General features: G+C 38.2%; 1 protein-coding gene across 8 annotated transcripts in view; it reads left to right on the top strand.

Annotated features, from left to right (window-relative positions):
* chd9 (chromodomain helicase DNA binding protein 9) overlaps window positions 1-25,362 on the top strand; it is a 144,555-nt gene that overhangs the window by 88,527 nt on the left and 30,666 nt on the right. For all 8 annotated transcript variants that reach the window (XM_031900162.1, XM_031900163.1, XM_031900161.1 and 5 more), the window contains 10 exons: window positions 74-329; window positions 480-690; window positions 7,443-7,638; window positions 7,727-7,894; window positions 13,251-13,430; window positions 13,944-14,054; window positions 15,338-15,534; window positions 15,844-16,043; window positions 20,303-20,462; window positions 21,001-21,090. In XM_031900162.1, coding sequence (XP_031756022.1) covers window positions 74-329; window positions 480-690; window positions 7,443-7,638; window positions 7,727-7,894; window positions 13,251-13,430; window positions 13,944-14,054; window positions 15,338-15,534; window positions 15,844-16,043; window positions 20,303-20,462; window positions 21,001-21,090 — 1,769 coding nt within the window. The remainder of the gene's footprint in view (window positions 1-73; window positions 330-479; window positions 691-7,442; window positions 7,639-7,726; window positions 7,895-13,250; window positions 13,431-13,943; window positions 14,055-15,337; window positions 15,535-15,843; window positions 16,044-20,302; window positions 20,463-21,000; window positions 21,091-25,362) is intronic.

The following is a 25,362-nucleotide window of genomic DNA, read 5'->3' as shown; positions in this document are numbered from 1 at the left end:
ATTTTTCCATTTCAAAAGCATCCATTGTGTTTGATTTCTTATATTGTCCATGGTGGTGGTTTGGGTTCCTCAGGTCCAGAAACTCCAAGCCATCCTTAAGCCCATGATGCTGAGGCGTTTAAAGGAAGATGTGGAAAAGAAACTAGCTCCTAAAGAGGAGACTATCATTGAGGTTGAACTTACCAACATACAGAAGAAATATTATCGCGCCATCTTGGAGAAGAACTTTGCATTCCTTTCAAAGGGGGCAGGACAGGCTAATGTGCCAAACCTTGTTAATACTATGATGGAGCTGCGTAAATGTTGTAACCATCCATATCTCATTAAAGGTAACTTCAGAAACAGTGTAATGTTAAACCAGCTGTTAGAGGCAAATTTCTGTTGATATAATTTATGGAAAAAAATATAATTATTTTACTAAAAATGAATACAAACCATAGTCTTCTCTTGCACTGTATTTTTAAAAATCCAATGTATAGGTGCTGAAGAAAAGATCCTCGGAGAGTTTCGTGAAACATACAACCAAATGGCAGCAGATTTTTATCTCCAGGCTATGATCCAATCTGCAGGAAAGCTGGTTCTCATAGACAAGCTGTTGCCAAAAATGAAGGCAGGGGGTCACAAGGTTCTAATTTTCTCCCAAATGGTGCGATGTTTAGATATTCTGGAGGATTATCTAATGCATAAACGGTGAGACAGTTTCTGTATATGTTTGATATTGTTTGCTTTATAATATGTATTGAATCCTATACACTATATACATATACACATATATATATATATATAAAACTAATTAGCCATGTCCAAACAATAAATGCATATAATATTGATATGGTGATATGGTGAAAGCACAACAAATTGGTAAACCAGAGCTGCTCCAAATTGCCAGCAATGTTGCTCTCAGACTGTAGAAGTGGTCAGACCAGAGTTGTCCTCTCCAAATCAACTTAAGATGGTTACATGGTATATTTTAAATGGGGATTTGGAATACTTTTTATACTGATGTTTATATTAAGAAATCTGTTATTAGAGCCCATCTAAATACTTTTACAGTTGATGCAGAAATATCACTTTTATTTTACATATTTTACAAGGTACCACAACAGTCTTTAAAGTGAGCTTTCCTTACTTTGACCAATAAGCTTCCTATAAGGACAATATTTTGTTGAGTTTTGTTTCAAATCACGTACCCTATAAAAATACACACAAAAGTATTTTGCCTCAGTTATGTAGTTTGTGTTTTCTGTGCAGCAATTCTCTGCACCCAAAAAAAACGCTAAATAATTCAAGAACAACAACAACATAAAAAAAATTCAAAAAGTCTCAGAATATCATAATCTACAACATACTAAAAGTCAATTTAAATGTAAACTTGTCCGTTTAAATATTTTGCATGTGCTAAGTGCTGCAAATGTTTTTCTTCAGGTTTTTTTGACTCCCTGTGTTCCTCTTGTTTCAACATAGAGGCCATTTGCAAACGCAGGAGCAGTCCTAGAACACCACCCCAGCAGCATCTAACGACAGACATCCCAAAACTGGCAGCCTGTCTAAATAAACTGTCTGGCCATCTAGATCACGGGTCATTGAAAACCAGACTTGCTAAACTTTCTGCACTGCTCTCTTCTAGAGAGGGCAGTAAAGTCCTTGCTCCTTTTTTTGGAAAGACAGTGTTATCTGCTCTAAAAAATTACTGCCTAAAACATAACTTTACTGTAGTGTATGAGACAATGGCCATTATAAAGCACATTAAGTCTATTCTGAGCTTATTAAAAAAAATAACTAAACCTTTTAATATTCCTTGCATATCTAAGATTAAATTGTCCCCTAATATAAGCACAGTAATGTCTGTCTATAAATATACCCATGTTCATTCTGTCTTGTATATGTTCCTTACATCTGCCTACGTATTTATATTTTATCCTTCGCAGTCACTGAAGAATAAATAGGCAGGACCAGAATACTTAAGGTGGCAGTACATGTTTGGGCGAGGTTCACAAACAAGCAGATTTTTCTGCAGATTTCCTAACCTATGATGATATTGTGCTAATTTGATTGTTTTGGCCCTTACAACGATGGTTATAGTAGCCATGGAGCAAGGACGGCATCAGTACAGTCTTGGATCCGACGGAAAAATTAAGCCTGCCTGATCGACATCTGGCTGATTTTCAGACAGATTTTAGTTGGAGAGGCCTGTTGGGGGTCCTTATACACGGACCGATAAGCTGCTGAATCTGCCTGAAGGACTCTAATCAGAAGCTTAAATCTGCCCATGTATGGGCACCTTTAAAAACATAGATTAAAAAAAAAAGCCATATCGCCATAAATGGACGGTGCGTCAGGCCAAACCTCATAGTCACAACCATCCATTTACAGAAAAAGCGCCTTCAAAAACGCTCTCAATTGTAAGTTTTACAAATCAATTCATTATTTTGGTGGAGGACATGGTTAGTAATTACCAAATTTATTTATTGTCTTAATCACAATTCATTTATTTTTAAACATTAAAATTCATATATTTATCAACCAATTTTAGAAATAAAGGTTTAACAATATCTAATTGCACATCTCATAAAAACTGCAGTGGGACTCAGCTGTTAATTCATATTATGCTCAGGTGGTGTGAAGTTCTTTATGACACGTGTTGTAATTCCCAGTTCCACTTTTAAAATTCAAGGTAGAAAGCATTCATTCCTTGCAGTATCTGTTATAATAGAGTATTCACAATTTAGCTTCAGAGTGAACAGTTGTTCCAAACAGTTCAAGGAAGAAAGCATCAGTTCCTTGCAGAGTCTGTTGTATTGGGGTATATGGCTTAAACAACAAATTCGGTGGTTATTCAGAACAATTTTTACCCATGTGCTTACCAAAACAGAATAGGGGCTCCACTTGCTATTGTGAGTCGCGTGTTTAGAACTGATATTGAACATCCAATTTGGACATTGGAGGTTCGTTAACATGATTCTTGATTATGTATTTGTCTTTGCCCAGTGAATTATATGGTTGCTAGGTTACCAATTCTACAACTTAATCATAGCTAATTTATTTGTAACCAAAATAGAATGAAACCTTTCAATCAGTCAATAATGTATGTATGTATGTATAACTTTATTTATAAAGCGCCACAAGGGTACGCAGCGCTGTACAGTCTTACAGAATACAAAATTACACACAGGGAGGACGAGTGATATAATAAAATAAATACAATAAATACATATATGTATATATATATATAAGTGCCATGTGGTATGAGACACAGTAGGAAGGAGGTCCCTGCCCCGTAGAGCTTACATCTAAATATCTAAATAATTACATTATTCATGTGTAACTATTAGTAATCCATAATGACGTTCGCTACGATACTTTACATGGCTTAGTTATGTTGGGTTGAAAAACCCAACATAATGTTCTTCAAATTCAAGGCTTAATCTTCCGCTTCTTCTTCATTCCTTCTTTCTTCTTCTTTCTTCTGTCTTCTTCTTAGCGCCCCCCATTTTCTAAACGCTACTCCTCCTACAGTTTTAGGGGTACAACACCCAATCTCTCCACTCTTCTTCGCCCTATAGTGGAGCAAGTTGCTTATGCTTTTCTAAGTGATCCCGCCCCCCTCTTTTTATGGCACTGCTCCGGACACCCCAATTTTCCCATTGACTTTGTCAAGGAAGATTTTCAAACTGCTGCCACTCTTACAGCTTTGAAGCTACACTCCCCAAATTTGAATAACATAATCATGGAGTCACCCCAAATAAAACAGTGACATTGGATGACCCAAAGTGGGAGGGGCCAACAACAGCCAATCAAATTTCACCCATTGACTATAATAGGGAAATTGAAACTGTTGCCAATCTTGCAGCTTTGCGGCAATGCTCCCCAAACTTGAATCACATAGTCATGGGATCAGCCTGAATGAAAATATGATTGTTAGATGCCCAAAAGTGGGCAGAGCTGTGAACAGCCATTGAGATTTTACCTGTTGACTTGGAAATTTAACCTGCTGCCATTCTCACAGTAATAACACCAGGGTCCCCAAACTTTGCACAGTTTGTCTCTGGGTGACTACGTTCCAAGTTTAGATAAGTGGGTGGGACCAACAGCAGCCAATCCGATTTCACCTACAGACATCATACATTTAAATTTAAACTGCTGCCATTCTTTAAATATTGATACTAAGGCCCCCAAACTTTGCAGAGCTAGTCACCAGGTAATTGCGGTTCAGATTTCAACTATTGGTTTTCAATGGGGAAATTCAACCTGCTGCTATTCTCACAGTATTAACACCAGGGTCACTAGGGGACTGCATTTTTAGGTTTTAAAGACTGGATGGAGCTGCCAATCAGACTTTTTGAATTATTTGACTTTTTGACTTAGTGAATTTTCTTGGTTTAAATTTAAAATTTTGCCTTTGTCACACTATTTATGTCAGGGTTCCCAAACTTTGCAGAGTCAGTCACTGGCTGACTACATAGTCAAGGTTAGGAAAAGTGGGAGGAGCCATCAACAGCCAATCCATTTCCACCCATTAAATTTAATTGGTTTATATTTAAACTGATGCCATTATTTAAGTATTATTTTCAAAGTTAGTCAGGTATTTGCTGTTCAAAGTTACAAAAAGTGCATGGAGCCACCAACAGCCAGTTACATTTCACCTATTTACTTTTAATGGTGAAGAGGAAAATGTTGTCAGTCCCACAATTTTTACGCTTTGCAATGTTGGTCACTGGGGGACTGCAGTTCAAAAATAGGAAAAGTGGGTTGGGCCACTAACAAGCAATTAAATTTCATCCATTGAATTTTATTGGTTTAAATTTAAAATGCTGTCATTCTCACACTATTTATGCCAGGATGCCCACTGTTTGTCAGTGTGTAACTTCGACTCAAGGTTAGGAAAACTGGGCACACCCACCAATCACAATTTACCTATTGACCTTTATTGGTTTAAATTTAAACTGCTGCCATTCTTTAACTATTAATCCTAGGGTCCCTAAACGTTGCAGAGTTAGTCACTGGGTAACTGCAGTTCCAGGTTAGGGAAAAGTGGGCGGGGCCACCAACCGCCGATCACATGTTAATTTTCGGTGGGGAAATTTAAATTGCTGCCATTCAGACATTATTAAAACCAGGGTCCCCAAACTTTGCACAGTGGGTTTTACTATATAACTGTGGTCCAAGGTTAGAAAAAGTGGGCAGAGTCAACAACAGATCAGATTTCATTCAGTTACGTTTTTCAAACCAACATGAAGTTTGTTCTCAAACTTCCCTTTCTAGTTATTATTGCAGCATTTGACTCATAGTCTTTCATAAAAAGACAGAGAACTGGCAATCATCATTCAATCCATTTGGACTTAAGGTGTTGAATTCATATATCCATCTTAGTTCTCTTTGTTAGAGTTTTTTTTTTTTAAATTAGATCTCCACCTCACTCTCCTAGATTAACTGTTTCAATGCCATTGAAACAGTTGTTCAAAATTAACTCAAGACACTCCATTCCAAAGTGTGTATGTGCTTGATACTTTTACCCAACTTTCTACAAGCATAAAGCTCACATTGGTGAGAGATTGACGAATATAGTCCCTCAACAAGGACACTAACCATGTTGAATTTCCTATTGGTAATTGGTCAGTTTTTTTTTAATATTTTTTGTATCCAAGACAAATGAGGGTAATGTGTATATTCAATTTTCATTTACATATTTACTTTATATGTTTTGCCAATTCTGGACACAATTGGTCATCCGGGGGGGATTTTGTGAATTTTTAGTATTGCATAAAAAGTAGGTGTTATGAGGTTGGCCACTCGTAAATATTCCAGTTTTTGCTGAGATATAATCCCCCTTTGCTTATCCACATGTTAAAATTAACTCCAATTTTTCTTGTCTTAGGGTCTATATATCTTACTTAGGGTCTATATATAACTTCTCATATTGTTCCTTATCTTGTAATTGTAATTGTAAATACTTCTGTAGGCCATTTTAGAACGGTGCTGCTACTTGTGCCATCCAATGGCTTACTTTTGGAGCTACAGGAGCCCTTAGCCCCCGCTTACTATGGGGGAACAGGTACAATATTACTGAATGGCGTGCCTCCACCCAGGGTAGGTGTAGGTAGAACTATAACTCCCTCCCTGGGAAACTCTGTAATGTCCTCCTTGGACAGAAACTCCCTACAACTCCCAGTACCTTGCCCCTCCCTTGGGGTAGCTCCTCAATTTCACTATTTTCAATTAGCAGTGATCCCAATTGGTCCGTTGTTGTTAATATTTTTCTGTATTGCTTATTAATACTATAGACGGGGTCGGATTGGGCCGCTGGGACACCGGGAAAATACTCGGTGGGCCCCAGCGGCCCAGACTCGACCCTGTTGCCCCTTCTCTTAGCCAGCAATGTCCCCTGATGCGTTTCACATACGCGCATTCAGGGAAGGACGTCGGGCGGAGGTGGTTAGGAGCGGTTGGGTGCACGGCAGAGGCCCCTGCAGGGGATGTGTCGGCGGAGGTACCTTGAGGGGGTGCGGGGTCCCCAGGGCGGTAGCCCCGGTAGGCCCTTCACCCCCCAGTCCAACCCCGACTATAGACTCTGTAAGAAATTGATGCTTTCTTCCTTGAACTGTTTGGAACAACCGTTCACTTTGAAGCTTATTCTATTACAACAGATATTGCAAGGAATGAATGCTTTTGAACTATATTGCATAAGTGGAACTGGGAATTGCAATATGCATCATAAAGAACTTCACACCACCTGGGCATAATATGGATTAACAGTACCACTGCAGTTTTTATGAGATGTGTAATTAGATAAAGGGAAATCTTTATTTATAAAATTGGTTGGTAAATATATGAAACAATTAATGAATTGTGATTAAGAAAATAATAAAAAGTGTGATTGGTAATTACTAACTATGTCTTCCACCAATATAATGAATTGATTTGTAAGACTTATAATTGAGTACGTTTTTTGAATGCGCTTTTTCTGTAATTGGATGGTTGTGACTTTGAGGTTTGACTAAATTAAGTCTGAAAATACAAGAGTGCTCAGATGCAATAATTGGTGACTTGTAGTAAAATGACTAAATAACTTGAAAATTCCAGGAAAATGCACATTGCAGGGCTTCACTGATTGCAAACTGATGCAAACAGATGGCTACTACCTCCAGGCAGGTTTTATTACCCTTGTCCATAAACATTCTCCCACAGCATTCAAGGAGGTGCACACAATTAAAAAGTAATTTGTGGAAACCGAAATAATAATAAATTGTATTTAGTTACATTCAAGACTTCTAAATAGTTAAAGACCAAAGCACCAGTATGTTATTCAGCACTTAACTATATTTAATAGACAGCATTTGGTGATAGCTCATATAAGAATTATTTTATATAGTCATTTATCTGTACTGACCTGTGTCATGTGATTATAGTTAACAGATTTCCTTACCTGTCTCATTCGCATGCAGGTACCTGTATGAACGAATTGATGGAAGAGTTCGTGGAAATCTTCGCCAGGCTGCAATTGACCGCTTTAGCAAACCTGACTCTGACAGATTTGTATTCCTTTTGTGTACCAGGGCAGGTGGCCTTGGAATTAATTTAACTGCAGCTGACACATGCATTATATTTGATTCTGATTGGAACCCACAGAATGATCTTCAAGTCAGTAACATATACGCTAATAGATGTTGCTTAAACCGCTCATTACCCAGGATGCTCAACTAAAATTTACTCAATTTACTTCTTTCAGGCACAAGCACGTTGCCACCGAATTGGACAAAACAAAGCTGTAAAGGTTTACAGATTAATAACAAGGAACTCATATGAGCGAGAGATGTTTGACCGGGCCAGTTTGAAGTTAGGACTGGATAAAGCTGTCTTGCAGAGCATGAGTGGCAGAGAAAACAGTGTTGGCGGAGTAAGTGTAACCTAAGATACACCCGAGACTAGTTTATTATCAGACTGTACAATCACAACCATTTTTGTTATAGCTATCCAATATGAGGAAAACAAATTATTTTGTAGAAGACATGCTTATATAACTAATTATTTTGTACAAGACATGCTTGTAAAATTGAAAAATGCCTCCCTTATAGCAAATGCTTAAATAAGTGAAAATAATCATAAACACCAACTCCCAGTGGTTATGGTGGGAAAAGTTAGTTCAGTTTAACAGATTTTTTCATTTGTTTCGCTCTGTCCTTTAAATCTGGCTGCTTCAAGTATGTTTTGAAAAGATTCAGATGGCATAGCAGGTTGATGTAGCTGGTACTCAGAATCCTCTCCCATTTTTACAACCTGGGTAGCAGTAGCAATAACTAACTTGTTTTGGCTAATCTTGAACTGTTAGGGTCGACTTTTTTTCTTAATGATTCTACATATCTCTTCCAATAAATCACTGCCACACTGGTACATCACTCCCTGTACCAGTTTACCTTACAGTCTAAGGTCCATATAACATTCACTATTAACTTCTCTATATGTTTTTGTAGGATTGACGCAACCGCACCTTTTTTTTTTTTTACACACCCGTTTTGCAGTGACTGCGCCCAATTTGACGTGCAACAAAAAAATGTATGCGGCAAATTTTCACTGAAGTTTTGCAAAACAATGGCAAAATGCGGAAATTCACTGCGAATCCATGCCTGGCAAAAAAATTTGCTCCTCACTAGCCATCACCAAGTTCACCTCCCACAGGCAGCACAGGGCAGGCAGAGTATGGCACATAGGTAACCTAGACACAACAAAAGACCTTATACGCACACCCTTAACTCTCCTCAAAAGTTTGCGCTCGGTGCTCACTGCAGGGGGATCGGCACCCTCCCAAAGAATCCAAATAGAAAAATGCAATGGCACTCAAGAGCTACAACTGGGACTAGCCCTTTAGATACTTTATTACGGAAGTGCAACGTTTCAGATAAATGACCCTTTTGGGTACTTTGCAGGGATAGATACATTTTTTCTGTCTGCTGTGAGTAGGGTAAGATACTTTTTCTGATACATTCTTTCTGATAATTGTTTCTGATTTTTCAAATGTTTTTAACTTATTAGTAACAATTTTTAACATGGTAATATTGTTTTATATTTTAGTACCCTGTGGGACCTGTTTTTTCTTCAACACTGTGTCACTTTGGATAATGTACTTTTAAGTCATATTTCTGCTATGTATAGAATCTATTATGTGAGCACCTTACAAATTTTGTATAAAGATTTTATATCTATAATTATGGATTCAATCACATGTGTATCTTGAATGATGTTAATTAATGATGTTGGGTATGCTAATTAACTAGGTATTTATTGCCGTCACTTCCACTGATTTGTATGCTTGACAAAGGGGTTGTTTTGCCCCGAAACGTTGCACTTCCGTAATAAAGTATCTAAAGGGCTAGTCCCAGTTGTAGCTCTTGAGTGCCATTGCATTTTTCTACATAGGTAACCTAGGTCAGGCAGAGTATGGCACACAGGCAGATAAGGCAGACAGAATAGGGGAGACATGGTATGTTACACATTTGCAGGGTAGGGCAGGCCGAGTATGGCACATACAGGCAGCATAGGATTGGCAGAGTAAGATACATACCGTATATACTCGAGTATAAGCAGAGTTTTTCAGCACCAATAGTGTGCTGTAAAAGGCACCCTCTGTTTATACTTGAGTATATGGATATGAGTAACAAAGAATCTGGTCCCTCGCACACACCGACCCCCACCGTGGGTGAACACAGACGAGGGACGCGATGTGTGCGCACTCCCCCGCCGTGGATGGAGGATGGATACCTGATGCCTGCAGAGCACGCACTGACGGTGACGCGATGCGCACCCCCCCCATTAGTCAATATGAGTAGTGTGGCCCAGTGTAATGCAATGATCATAGTGTGTCAAATTTTTAGCCCTTTACTTACCCTTATCAATTCAAAACTAGGAACTAGCTGCAACCCACGTGGACGCCTGCAGAGCAGCTGCTGATCGGTAAGGGTGCTAAAGGAAGTGCTGTCAACTTTTTGTTGCGCTGCTTCTAAGTATTACAGAGCAAATCTAAGCAGGTATTAAACGGGTAAGCTATTGTAAGGTGTTGGGTAGTATACATATTAGAGTTTGTTACGTGGTCATCATGGTAATTGCCTTAGTGTATCAGCAGCTCTATAGTACTGTCTATCATTCTGTTATACACTATACAAAGTTTACATTCATTCATTTTGATAGTTGACTGTATTTTGTATTTTTGTTCATTAACTAGGACTTGCCTTCTACTCCAGTATATGGATTTGAAGATGTAAGTGTCTGGCATCCGTTGCACGTGAAACCCTAGGCTTATACTTGAGTCAATAAGTTTTTTTAGTTTTCTTAGGTAAAATTAGGTTCCTCTGCTTATATTCGGATCAGCTTATACTCGATTATATACGGTACTAGCAGGGTAGGGCAGGCAGGGTATGCTACATACTAGCATGGTTGGGCAGTTAGGGTGTGGCACACACTGGCAGTGTAGGGCAGGCAGAGTATGACACACACAGGCAGGGTAGAGCAGGCAGAGTATGGCACACAGGCAGAGTATGGCGCACACAGGCAGAGCGTGCAAAGAGATATGAGGCTTATGGGTTTGAACAATGCAGGGGCTTACAGCTTGAATCTGAGGTGTGAATTGAGAGCGCGTGCCTGACCTCTTCAAGAATTTTTTTTTCAAGCTTCTGCTTTTTTAAACAAAGCTGTACAGACAGCTTTTTCCTTAAAATGAAACTGTTAGGGCATTAAACAATAATAAAATTAAACAGGAATGAAGTGTACTTTGCTTAAGTATTTCAGCAAACACTGTTTAAGCTTGCAAGACTCACTTGCACATCACTTGCAGATCAGATTCAGCGTTGAAAAGGTTAAACTTTCCTGCCTGCAGTCAGAAAAACGTGTTCCAAGAGAGGGAGCAGAGAGCTCTTGTTTACAAAGGCAGAGTTAGTATAGCAACTGCCTATGCGATCGGCTCATTGGAGGATTGACTGTGGGTGTGGTTAAAGAGTTCAATCGTCTGCTGTGTAGAGAAGAGATTCATCTCAAGTGAGCATGCTCATTTAAAACGGCTTGGAACTGGGCATGTGCACCACGCCAGGCAGACAAGGAGATTCTGAAGGGAGGGGGGAGAGGGAGTTACACAGCTCTGCAGTGAGAGAAACTGCAAGGTATCGCTGCAGCTTCAGTGTTTGCTTCTGAGAGACAGGAGTGGCAGGTATTTAAACAGTGCTGTGATATTATGCTTTAATATTATGTTAGCCAGTTAAACTTGCATGGGAAAACAATCCATCTTAGTGTTAGATTTTTAGCAGCTTTAAGTTTTGGAACTTCATATTACTGAAAAATCCCATATCCAAAATACTCTAGCTTTTAAGAATTTCAGATAATACATAGTAGATATCTGTATGTAGTTAAGAATTATGGGTCATATATATCTTGTCAGATTTTGACTCAAGGTGGGGCCTGGTTGGGTAGCACATGCTTTCTTTTATGTAACTTGTGTAAAAATGTGTAAATTCCCTAAGGATTTACCAAACATACTTAGAAACTTACTTAATCCACTTTGAAACTAACCTAACTTATGTATTTAGCAATGACAACACATAACAGAGGCAGACAAGTGTAAATGCCATTGTAAGAATTTTTTTTTTATATGTGCTTACATTACTGCCGATCAGTCGAAGTCCCACTGGGCCATCCTCAGCAGTTATAGGGTCTGTTTCCTCCATCTACCTAAATGCTAGTTTAACTTTTGTGTAGTTATATGTGGCCAATAATTATGGTACAGCACGTTTGTGTTCAGGATTCTAATGACAGCCCTTCCTTATATTTTTGAGAAGTCTAAATTGTCTAGGTTTCATTTGGTGGTTGGTGCTATGGAAAACCCCTTGGTCTCTAAAGGTGCTTCAAGTATATACAAATTGCCTGTTTCCATCAATTCAGTGTATAGTCCATTAAGTTCAACCCCTCCAAATGAACCCCCATTGGACATATCTACCCATCTATCTATACACTCACATATATAAAAAATGTATATACCAATATATATGCTAATTGTAGGTTTTAGTATCACAATAACCTTCCATAATAATAATAAATAAACCATTCCTTAATATCTAAAATTCTATACAGCCCCCAGAATAACATAAATAACCATTATCTCTACATTCAGATGTTTTTGTTTCTCTTACAAGCAGTTGAACTGCAGCTCTTTTACTTAATTAGCATTAAGCTCTGCCCCTGTTTGCTTTCTGAACACTTCTTTTCTCTCTGACGATGAGCTCAAGGAAGTACCTGCTGCGCATGCCTAATTGATATTTATTGGAGCAGTGAGCATGCCCAATAGGCATCTCTTTAAGGTCTTGATAGAGATGAAGTGCTCAGAAAGCAAAAGGGGCGGAGCATCATCCTATACAAGTATGTCAGTAAAAGCTGTTTTTGAACTGAATAAAGAAACAAAATAAATCTGCATGCAGGGAGAAAGGAATGTTATTCTGGGGCACTGTGCAGAGTAATTTTAGGGGTTTTAAAATAAAAGGCTTATATATCCTTTAAAAGCATTAATAAAATCTGCCATCATAACATCACCCAACAGGACATTCCACAACCTCACTGTGAGAACCACCTATGCAGCTTCTGTAATCCACTTAAAACACTGATAACAACAGATAACAATAAATTGATAATTTTCAGTCAAAGATACAGGCCTTCCATGCTATGAAGTAGCTAGTAATCTTCAGTATTGTAAGCCATCCATATACTGTCTATTATGTTGACCATTTTCTATTTGGTTCTGACCATTGGACAAGATCATACTCCAATATTATCTATTATATTGTTGTGTGGACATGATGTTTTTAAACATTGAATATAAAACAGCTTTGTGTAATCATTCCTTATAAATAAGTTTTGAGTATTTTCTTGATAACTGGCATTTCCTTTCCTTTTACAGTAAATTAACATGATTAAAGGAGAAGAAAAGGTTAAAACTAAGCTCAGAAAGTTCTATGTAAATACAGCCATATGCACTCACAATATTGCTACTCTGAGTTCTCTATTCTGTACACATAAGTTATAGTATCAGACTACTATATTAAACAGAGAGATATTCTAGGGCTGTTTACTCAGGTATGGTAAAGCATTTTGCAGAATAAACATAGTTTTCTAACTTGCACTTTTGTGGCTAATCTACTGACAATATGCTGCTTCTCCTTTAAACGTAGCAAAGTTAAGGGTTTTCCATTCTTAACCTTGTGTTTTTCTGCCTTCAACAGATTCAGCAGCTTTCCAAGAAGGAGATAGAAGATCTACTGAGGCGGGGGGCATATGGAGCAATCATGGATGAGGAAGATGAAGGTTCTAAGTTTTGTGAAGAAGACATTGACCAGATCTTGCAGAGAAGAACTAAAACTATAACTATTGAATCAGAAGGAAGAGGATCAACATTTGCCAAGGTAAAAGGGTGTTTTCATAACTATTCCCTTAACTCCTCAAGTTATACCGTTACGACTTTTTAAACCAAATGTTTCTGCTATTTTAGATGTACAAATGCAGTCAGTACATAAGTTGGTTAAAGTTCATTATATTTGTGTTTTAACACTTTTATGCAATCATGGGTGCAGAGAAAGCTTGAAAGCTCTAGTGTGGAAATAGATATTTCATATGTTAAAATGTAAATTAACCTTTATGCAAGGAACATCCCCTTGCAAAAAGAAAAAAGAGAAACACATACATTGCTAAACAAATGCAAGGTGAGTGAGTGAATGTACTCATTCTTAGAATATTTTGCATAAGCTTATACTTATATTGATTACAAGAGCTAGTGTATTCTCCTCACACAGCAGTAACACATTTTGAGTCTTTTTACTGCCTTGCAAATGTACATAATGACATTTTTTTTCCCTGTAAATGTCCTTTTAAGACTGTTTGCTAAACAATCTTAACAATATGTGATTATTATAATCCAGGCAAGCTTTGTGGCTTCTGGAAACCGAACTGATATCTCACTGGATGATCCTAACTTCTGGCAGAAGTGGGCAAAAAAGGCAGAAATTGACATAGATTCAGTCAGTGGTAGAGTAAGTATTCCTCTTTGTGTTTCTGGTTGAAATTGTCACACCTAAAAATCAGATATGTCGACCTCCAAATACTTGTGCACCTTTTATGTTATGATTAAATGCAGTAGGGCAGTTGGCCTCAATGGAAACTGTTCTTCTTTCTTTTCTGCTTGATCATCATCATTATTAGTGTTACAATAAATATAAATAAATAAAATAAATATTGTAATAAGTTTTTTGTTTTTCCTTACACTTAACTTTGAACGACATACATCCGTCAACAGCCTGTATTAAATGCAATCTATTGTGGCAACTCAACCTTTTTCTTTTTAAAATTTGTGGATAAAAATTTTAATCCATATTGCACTGGCTTGAGTTCTCCCACTGCATTAGTGGAGAATACAGCTAATAAATGAAACATTTTGATTTTAGCTAAAGTGGTGCTTGATTATATTGAGCATATTTAATAGAATAGTAGTATAAAGCAAACTAGAAAGAGATTATCTTGGCTGTTTTTTAAACTCCCATCTGAAAAAGATTAAAGACCTGTGACCAGCATAATGTTTTATCCCTGTCTTTGCCATACAAATAATTAACATACATTATGCCTGTTTGAAATCACTATGTAGCTGCCTTTCCCATAGATAGATGAGGAGGTTGCATTTCCTCCTGGAATAAGTGGGGAAATGGTAAATTTGGCCACCCTGGGCAAAACAACCTGCGATCCCCATGGGGCTTTACCTTAAGTGTTTATAACCTCTCACCTTCAGTAGAAAGGCGAGAGATGTCTCAGTTCTAGGATACTATCGTGTCTCAGGATTCATCTCTTAAGGTGGCCATACACGTAGCAATTTTGATCTTTCCTGCGACCATCAGCCACAGGAAAGATCATTCTTTTCCCCCACTGACGTTAAGGGCTGAATCGTTAGATATGGAGGTAGAAACAATAGGAATTCTACCTCCACCTGCCGATTCAGCCCTGAACGCAGATTTTGTTCAGGAGCCTTCAATGGCAGCCAATCAAAATCTTTTAGCTCGGCCGATCAATGAGATGACTGATATCCACAGCCTTTGCGATATCGGCCGTCTCGTCGATCTGCCATACTATTACCAAATATCATACGAAACAAGGTTTTGTACAATATCATCCGTGCATGTATGGCCAGCTTTATTCTGCAATCATAAATGCAGTGTGGCTTATTTAACTCATATGTTAATATTGTAACATGTTTGACCCTGATGAATAATTTAAGTCTCGTAAATGTGTACATTGCAATGATGCCAGTCATTTTTAACCTTGACAGAACAGCTTAGTAATTGACACTCCAAGAATTAGGAAACAGACCCGTCCCTTCAGTGCAACCAAAGATGAGCTGGCTGAGTTATCAGAAGCAGAAAGTGAAGGAGAAGACAAGCCCAAATTAAGGCGACCTTATGATCGGGCTAATGGTTACGGCAGAACTGAATGCTTCAGAGTGGAGAAGAACTTACTGGTTTATGGGTAAAATATTTTTCTCTTTATCAGGTTTTTCTTTGATCCCAACAATTTAAATTTTATAACCGTAATCTGTGAAGGAGTTTTTGCTGTCTTTAACATTCTATGAATATCAGAGCTAAGACTTTAAGGGGGATTATGGGTTCCACATTTTGCTGCAGTTCTTATCTGTAGCAACCAATCAGCAGGTATGATTACCTGGTCACCCTTTTAAAACCCAGTAACTTATTGGTTACTATGTGTTACTGCACGTGTGCAAGTTTTGTGCCTTTTATTACATAATGTGCATTTATGGTATATTTGTGATATTTTTAGGTGGGGCCGGTGGAGAGATATCCTGTCCCATGGACGTTTCAAGAGGCAGCTTAATGAGCAGGATGTGGAAATTATTTGTCGGGCCTTGTTGGCTTACTGCTTGGTCCACTATAGAGGAGATGAAAAAATAAAAAGTTTTATCTGGGACCTCATTACTCCAACAGAGGATGGGCGTACTCGAGAGCTACAGAACCACCTTGGTACGTTGTTAAAATTAGACCCTTATATTAATAAGACTATGGTCAGAGATGCATCTTTCTAGTTGCTTGTTTTGTGGCAGGATTTAACCATCTTTGTAAGAACTGCAAGTAAGGCTGATCCTTAACCGCAAGAAGTGTTGACAAAAGATTCCAATTAAAAAAAAAAAAAAATTGCATTCTTCAAATTTTTTAAAATGTTTCTTTTTTTTTACTAGACTATGAAGCATTGATACTTTATACATGAATATAATGTTTAGTAAGACAGAAATGAATGCTGATGTCTTACTATTTTAAAGGATGTGAAAGGATGTTGGAAAGGAAAATTAAGTAACCCTGGAGAAGATTCGCACCTCACAAACCACATACTGTTGCACTTTTCTGCTTTAGCAGAACATTCAAGACAGCTAGGCCTGAATTAGGGGTCACAGTTGTGCGGATTGTGAGGGGGTGGGCTGACTTTAGTTCTCCTTTAACACTTTTCTAAATATAGAAAATACTGGTCGACATGATTGTCTGCAATTAGGAAAAAAAAGTCATGGACAAAAATATAAGTTCCTTTGCACTTTTTTCAAATAATGCACCAGTTCTACGAGAAAATTGTTGACAGAATGCTATGGCATTCACTTTTGTCTTTTTAAGAAATGTAATTCATCATTTTGCAGTATTGTCTTTGTGCACTGCACCAAACATGAAAAAGAGAGTATAAGGAGGTTAAAAAGCATGGTGCCCATGTTAGAAAAAGAAGGAATACCTTGCTGCTGACAGAGTAACTTAAAGGAGAAGGAAAGGCAAAGTCACTTGGGGGTGCCAAAATGTTAAGCACCCCCGCGTGACTTTAATCGCTTACCTTGTACCCTGGGCTGGTGCCCCTGTTAGGAGAAAACAGCACCAGCCTCTGGGGTACCTGTAGAGAACGCTTCCTCCTTCCTACTTGCGCTGCTGCTGTTTGTCCGGGACAGGCGCAAGTGCAGTAGAGTAAAAAGCCGACTTATCTGTTAAAGTTCGGCTCTTCACTCTATTGCCCTGTGGTCAGACACAATTAAAGCTTTGTTTACAGGGAGAAAAACAAAGCTTTTTAAAAAGAAAAACACCATCCTTACAATCCTATATGGATGAAGAGGTTTGCTCATATTTTGGTGTTCTTTTCTTGCCCCTGTAACTTGGTTCATTACATCTGTGGTAGGGCATCATAAAAAATGTGATTACCAAGGCAAATTTGGAGCTCGGTTTTAAACCTTGTATCAGAAAGCTGTCTCCTAGTAACATAGTAAGTTAGGTTGAAAAAAGACGTACGTCCATCACGTTCAACCATAATGCCTAAATATAACCTGCCTAACTGCTAGTTGATCCAGGGGAAGGCAAAAAACTCCATCTGAAGCCTCTCTAATTTGCCGCAGAGGGGACAAAATTCCTTCCTGACTCCAAGATGACAATCGGACCAGTCCCTGGATCAACTTGTACTAAGAGCTATCTCACCTAACCCTGTATTCCCTAACTTGCTAAAAAGCCATTCAACCCCTTCTTAAAGCGATATAATGTATCGGCCTTTACGACTGATTCGGGGAGGGAATTCCACAACTTCACAGCTCTCACAGTAAAAAATCCTTTCTGAATATTTAAACGGAACCTTCCTTCTTCTAAACGGAGTGGGTGCCCTCGTGTCAGTTGGAAGGAACTTCTGGTAAATATGATCCCCATAGTTATCATGTCACCTCTTAAGCGCCTCTTCTCCAGTGTAAACAGACCCAACTTGGCCAGTATTTCTTCATAACTGAGACATTCCATACCTTTTACCAGCTTAGTTGCCCTTCTTTGGACCCTCTCTAATTCAATAATGTCCCGTTTGGGCACTGAAAACCAAAACTGAACAGCATATTCTAGATGGGGCCTCTGCCGCGATGCGCTCCTCATTTTCTATCTTTGCCTCTGTTTTACAACACTAGTTATAGTGTTTATATTCATTAAACGCAGCTGCTGTCCCCTGTGACTTATATTTCTTAAAAGCTTTCCTTTTTTTCCCCTATGTAACTTCTTTATCTCAGAGTTAAGCCACATAGGATGATTCTTAACACTTCTACTTTTTATTATTAATGGAATAAATTGAGAACAGTAATGATTTAATATTATTTTAAATGACAACCATTTCTGCTCTGTGTTTTTTTCAGGAAACATAATGCCCCAATCTATGCCCTGAAGCGCTGCCCTTAAGGAGCTAAAATTTGCCTTCCTAAAATTCACTGTCTTTGTTGCCCCTGTGTAAATTTGTTTCCTGCACCAAACATCAAATGAAATAACATTATGATCACTATTACCCAGGGGTTCAACCACTTGCACATTTGCTATACATTCTGGGTCATTAGAGAACACTAGATCCAGTATAGCATGGTTCCTGGTTGGCTCCTCAACAACCTGTGACATAAAGTTGTCATGCAGCAAATTTATAAACTTGTTCCCATTTACTGTCCTGGCAGTACTATGGCTCCAGTCAATATCAGGGTAATTAAAATCCCCCATTATTATCACTAGCAGCCTTTTCTATTTGCAACAGGAGCTGGGCCTCCTCCTCTTCGCTTACATTAGGGGGTCTATAGCATACCCCTTTAATTAGTTTGGTTGATTCTTTACTATCTGTGAGAAGCTCAACCCATAAGGATTCAGCTCCCTCTGTTACCCCCATCACTTCCTCCTTAATATTTGCTTTTAATTCCTGCTTAACGAACAGACACACTCCTCCTCCTTTTCTGTTGCCCCTGTCCCTCCGAAACAATGTATAACCCCCAATATTAACTGCCCAGTCATGAGACTCATTCAACCAAGTTTCAGCAACACCAATCACATCATATTTCCGCTCCAATGCCAGTACCTCCAGCTCTCCCATTTTACCAGTCAGACTCCTTGCATTGGTAAACATATATTTAATACTGGTACTGGCGTGAAAATGACATGTAAACAACTTATGGGCCTCCCTGCCATTATCAGTATCCCGAAGCAAGTCTCCTCCCCCATTTTCCCTTACTATGCCCACTACCTCATCTATCCTGCCTACCACAGAATTTCCCGCTGCACCCTCCCCCCCCACTCCTAGTTTAAAATCTCCTCCAACCCTCTAGCCATCTTTTCCCCCAAAGCAGCTGCCCCATCATCATTGAGGTGCAGCCCATCCCTAGCAAAGAGCCTGTAGCCAATTGAGAAATCAGCCCAGTACTATACATATAGTGATCCTTTAACATTTTTTTTTAAAGGAATACTGTCATGGGAAAACATGTTGGCTTTTTTTTTTTTTTTTCCAAAATGCATCAGCTAATAGAGCTTCTCCAGCAAAATCCTGTATTGAAATCCATTTTTGAAAAGATTTTTTTTATATTTAATTTTAAAATTTCACATGGGGCTAGCCATATTCTTCATTTGCCAAGGTGCCACAACCATGTGACCTGTGCTCTGATACATTTTACTACTGAGCTGCAAGTTGGAGTGATATCACCCGCCTCCCAGCAGCCGAACAATGAGAAGGTAGCAAGAAAACAGCTCCCAGTAGATATCAGAATAGCACTCAATAGTAAGATATCAGAGTCTGGCTTGGGACTCCTCTAGTTACACCCAATATTACAACTAAAAAAAAATTATTTGAGGGTTCAAGAGTAAAATTGTAAATGGTAGAGTGAATTATTTGCTATGTAAATATTTAGAAATAAAAGTATACCGTAAAAGTCATGACAGCATCCCAGCAACCCCCTCCTGAAAGGGGATCCACCCCGGGGTACAAGGTAATTGATTTGAATTTTTAACATTTTTATTTTTCTAACATTTTGGCACTCCCCAGTGATTGTGCCTTCCCTTCTCCTTTTATAAGGCAATACAATTTAATTCAATAAACTTTGGCACATTTAGTTGCTGAAATCTCATCCAACACTATTTTTTTATTTGTATATATGTAATAAGTATTATCAGCATCATAGTTATAGAACTGCAAAACATCAGTTTTTGCAGTTCTATAACTATGATGCTGATATTAACTTATTATTTGTTTTATTTGTTTTTTCTGGAAAAACAAATCCAAATGGGAGAGTCATTCCACATACCCTTCAATAGAATAGTGTATCACCATCTAGTGATAAAAAATAGATGGTGTGGTTTTGTTAACATTAAGTATGAGGAACTATTTTATTACAAAGAAAAAGGAAGTAATACATTTAAAAAAAAAGTCTGCTGCATTTGTGGTACATTCGGGTAAACATTGCTTAAAATATATTTCTGTGCAGGCTTGTCAGCTCCTGTACCTCGTGGTCGAAAAGGGAAAAAGGTGAAAACTCAGACAAGCACTTTTGATATCCACAAGGCTGAGTGGCTTCGCAAGCATAATCCAGAGCACCTTCTACAGGATGATGGCTATAAAAAGCACCTTAAACACCACTGTAATAAGTAAGTTGTTTTAACCTTTCTTTCTTTGACAGAATTGAGCACTGATTAGCACATTCAGTACATATACTTTGAAGGCTTTTTGGTACAACTTTAGAGGCATTTATCTTCATTATCAAATGCTGCCATTTTATGTAATTTAGGTCCCTACCTTTGATGTAAGAGATGCCATGCTCTCACAGAAACTAAGGACATGCACACATGCTAGGTTACATTAGCCAAAATTAGTCCATTCTTTCTATACTTGGCTCAAGGAAAAAGATAAATACACAACTTCTGATTCATTGATAGGTCAAGTATTATGATGTAAATTATCTCTTTAGGTTTCCTTCAGAACTTAGTTTCAAAATATATTGTTTTCTTGGTGTACAAGAGTGTTATTTTCCTATTTTGCGTCAGCTATAGTGCATAAAACATAACCTTTCCACCTCGCTTTGATTTCTGTATTTTTTTACCAAAATTATTGATCTTACATCTTTTCTTAATTCCTCATATTGCATACATCACAGTACAATCACTTCACAAAGTTTCTTTGTTTTAGGGTTCTGCTCAGAGTACGTATGTTGTACTATCTCAGGCAAGAAGTAATTGGCGTTTATTGCCAAAAAGTTTTGGATGGAGTTGCTAGCAGGTAAATAAATAAAAAAAATTGTTTCAAACTATTTAATGTAAAAAAAACTATTTAAATATTAATGCATTTTAAAGAGGATGTTCAGCTTTTGCAAAGTCCTACCAAAGTGGCAGCCAGCATGTCATTGTAAAAGGTGAACATGCCTTTTAATTCTGAAAACTGAAACATCACTATTGGAATCTTTAGATGGAGATCCTGAGGATAAAGGGCACAGTGAATGCAAATGTTACATTTCAAATTAATGTGTTCATTCATTGTTCACTTACGATATATATGGTAGCACCCCGATCGTCTTCAGAGAGCCAAGAAAGGATGCCTCTGACACTGGCAGGAATATAGTATGCAAATTCACACCATTTCCAATTAGCTGTTTAGGGGGATGTTCTAGGTTTTCCAAATATATCAAAATGTCATCTGCATATAGGGACATTTTTCAGACATTTCCTATAGTTTTGGCCAAACAATGGTAGAATTAGGAGTCAGTGTTGCTAGTGGTTGTATGGCAAGTCAAAACAGACATTAAGACAATGGGCACCCCTGTTTTATATTACCTTGAAGTGGTAAGTAGGGGAAAGCTTATAGTAAACTCTTATCTGTGTGATTGGCTAGCTATGCAAGCCTGTATCCATTAAATAAAACGGGCCAAAGTCATATCGCCTATCTAATGTCCCTTGCCCTAAGTAGGTTTACTAAGTATAGCTGTTCTTTGTCAGTTGCCTCTTTCTCAAGATCCATTACATTGGTTTGTATAGGTTTTTTGGCATACTGAATTCCTGAGCTGTAGGCACCCTTGGCTGTGGACCTAAAGCTATCCCATACCATATATTAATCCATTCTGACTAGACTGGTTTTCCAGTACCTCTTGTTTAATTCTGTCATTTACTGGCCAGTGCAGGAAGCTGTTACACTTTATTCCGGAGGTTTCTGATGTATGCAAAAGGGTAGTGGTCCAAAATACCCTGGAGAAAGAGATTAATAAGGCCTTGTCTATTCTAGAGAAGGTGTTATTGGATGCTGAATAACACAAAAATTATATTACTTTGAGATGCTTCCATTTCCAAACCTGCATTAAGTCACAGCTCATCCCAGTTTCCCCCCTAATTAACAAAAATGTTCAGGGACCCATAAAGATCGACTTCTAAGTCATGGGTCTAAGGCCGTGTTAAAATCTCCCTTTAGTATTATCGGGCCATGTGCCAGATAAGCAACAGTAATGTGCAGTCAAATATGGGTGGGAAGATACATGGAGGCAAAAATAAGGGGGATACTAGCTATCATTGCTTGTATTAGGTCATAACACCCACCTGACCTTGTTACATTAATGAAAATTTTGATTTTTTTCACACCAAGATTGCTAGAATAGGTGGCCAGATACATACACCTAACCCATGCCTATTTAAGAGATAGCATCTTCTGACCTGTAAGATGTGTCTGTGAACAAATTGGAATGCTAAGGCTCTCTTTATTTTGGATCCTGGTCCCTTGATATTTCATTTGAGTTTTAATCCTTAATATTAAATATATGAGGTGTAATGGGTGGAGGAGGCTGTCTCTCAACCCTATGAGCCTGACCACCACCCAAGGGGAAATATAAAAAAGATAGGAGAAGTAGAAAAGAAGGAATAATTGAAGGACAGCGTTGAACTTAGGGCCCGCGGAGAGAGAAGTACGGTAACTGTGTGATTGTGAGCATATGTTCCCCGTGACCCCCCTGACCCTTTTCCACTGATATGAGTCCACTTCCCTAGCCTAAGTAGATCAGGAGGTACACCCAGCTAACTAGATGCAGGGTAGGTAGAGTCACTGCACTGTTGCAGTAAACCTTAGAGGCTTTGTTCACCTTTAAGTTAACCTTTAGTATGATGTAGAGAGTGATATTCAGAGACAATTTGCAGTTGGGCTTCATTTTTTATTTGTAGTTTTTAGTTATTTTATTTTCAAGAACTTTCCTGTTTGGAGTTTTAGCAGCTATTTAGTTGCTAGGGTCCAATTTGTCTTAGCAACCAGGGAGTGGTTTGGATGAGAGACTGGTATATGAATAGAAGAGGGCCTGAATAGAAAAGTAACAATAACAACCTTAGTAACCAGGGAGTCATTTTGGATGAGAGACTGTTATATGAATAGGAAAGGGCCAGAATAGAATAAAAAGTTACAATAAAACCGCAGAAAAAAACCTTATTTTTAAAGGACAAGGAAAGTCAAAATCTATTAAGCACACTATTAAATAGTACTACTATTGCTGTGTAAAAACGCTATATTTCTGGCTTGCCTAATGAAAGATTTACAGAGATACACATACTAGAAACTACATACTTGTTTCAGTGAACGGCGCCGCCATCTTGTCCAGCATGTCTGTATGGGGTATTGCTGAAAAGCACAAACCAGTCATCCCCCCCCACTTGCATATGTCGCACTTCAAACATTCACTATTGCACTTGCATACGAGTGCATATCAAACATTCACTTTCTCCAGTGTTATGAGGCAGATCGTGGAAGTGAACCTTTGCCGTGCAAAGGGATGAATTCTGCCGGCGTCTCCTTCTCTTATGCGTTTCACCTGTGCATCCACTTGCCACAACCAGAAATGATGTCACACCTGACGCATTTTGCCGAGGACAGTTTCTTCAGAGGCTGATTTACTTTCCCTACTAGTTTACTTATATTGCATGTGTTGCTATGCTTACTATTCCCATTCTTTTGAAAGTCCACAAAATGTTCTTATAATCCCTCCCCCATTCAAATTATATTGGCACCAGGTTAGGTAGGCTGTTTATATTGATTTTTTTAGTTGTCTAAGACACAGGTTAACTTTCAGTGATTGAATAAATACATCCCTTACAGAATTTAAATGTAAAAATTACACATACAAATATAACATTATACTAATCCTAAAAACATTATAAAGTACTATAAAAAAAAAAAAAAGCTCTCAGGTTAATATCAATGTTCAAACCTAGGGGAATAATGTCTCCATGCCATATATCCATTTACTTTGCCTTTGTAGTGTCTTTTGTGTTAAGTCTCTTAAACAACTTTCTTTTTTTATACTCCCTTTGCACTGCATTTGCTAAAAATGATTTTCTTTTCACTGCATACTTGCATGCTTTGCAAAGTGCACAGGGAATAAAAGCCTTTCCATTAATTTTTCTCTTTTTATGGTTCTGTTAACTTGGTTGCTATGCTGTTTTTGGTAGCTATGAACCAGCTGCTGCTTTCCTAAAAACTACTATAATTTATCTGATTCAAGGATAATTCTTTTGATTTATCTGAAAATAATTCTTTTGATTTCATGACCTTCATGTGCATATGTACATAGTTACATAGGGTTGACAAAAGACCAGAGTCCATCAAGTTCAACCCTTCTGAGTAAACCCAGCACACACAAACCAATACTGACCTATCTATACACTCACGTACATAAACCATATATACCAACATCAATACTAACGGTAGATTTTAGTGTCACAATAACCTTGAATACAATGCTTGTTCAAGAAATCATCCAAGCCCCTCTTAAAGGAGAATGCAAGTCAAAATTTAAAAAGCATACTGCCCAGTAGTCCTCCTATTTATTATTTAGTAAAAACGCCACACTTTTGGCTCACCTAATTAAATATTTACCCAGTCACACTTACTTCACATTTTCTAGAACAGGCAGCCATCTCTAAAAAGGTATTCTCCCTTCCTTTCCCTCCTTGCTTCATACTGCACATGAGTTTCATTCCCTCCAGCCCTCTGCCAGACCTGCTTCTTATTTGCTGGTGGGCATGTGTAGCTCAGAACAGGAGACAGGATCAAGTTACACACATGCTCAGAGAATAGGAAGGCTGCCGCTGGCAGCCTACAGGAAGGACAGAGAGATTTCAGTGATGTCACTGGAGTCTTCACACTGCTGTAGGCTACCAGCACCATATCTCAGAGAAGCAAGCAGGGATCTGGGAATTTAGATATGCAGTAAGTACTTAAAAAGAATGCCTTTAGACTTACTTTTAATTTATATTAACCTTTCATTGTCCTTTAAAGGCATTAACAGAATCTGCCTTTACAACATGACTAGGAAGGGCATTCCATAACCTCACTGCCTTCACCGTGAAAAACCACCTATGCTGCTTCAAATGACTGTTCCATTCCTCTGATCTAATGGGGTGGCCTCTGGTACACTGATCGTTTTTATGGGAAAAATGGACATCCCCCTGCCTATAATCCCCTCTAATGTACTTGTACAGAGTAATCTTGTCCTCTTGCAAGTGCCTTTTTTTTTTACCAGTTTAG

Source organism: Xenopus tropicalis, chromosome 4 (genome assembly GCF_000004195.4).
Source record: "Xenopus tropicalis strain Nigerian chromosome 4, UCB_Xtro_10.0, whole genome shotgun sequence".
NCBI classification, from domain to species: Eukaryota; Metazoa; Chordata; class Amphibia; order Anura; family Pipidae; genus Xenopus; species Xenopus tropicalis.
The sequence above is the reverse complement of the archived record's forward strand: the minus strand, read 5'-3'. Positions and strand labels throughout refer to the sequence as shown.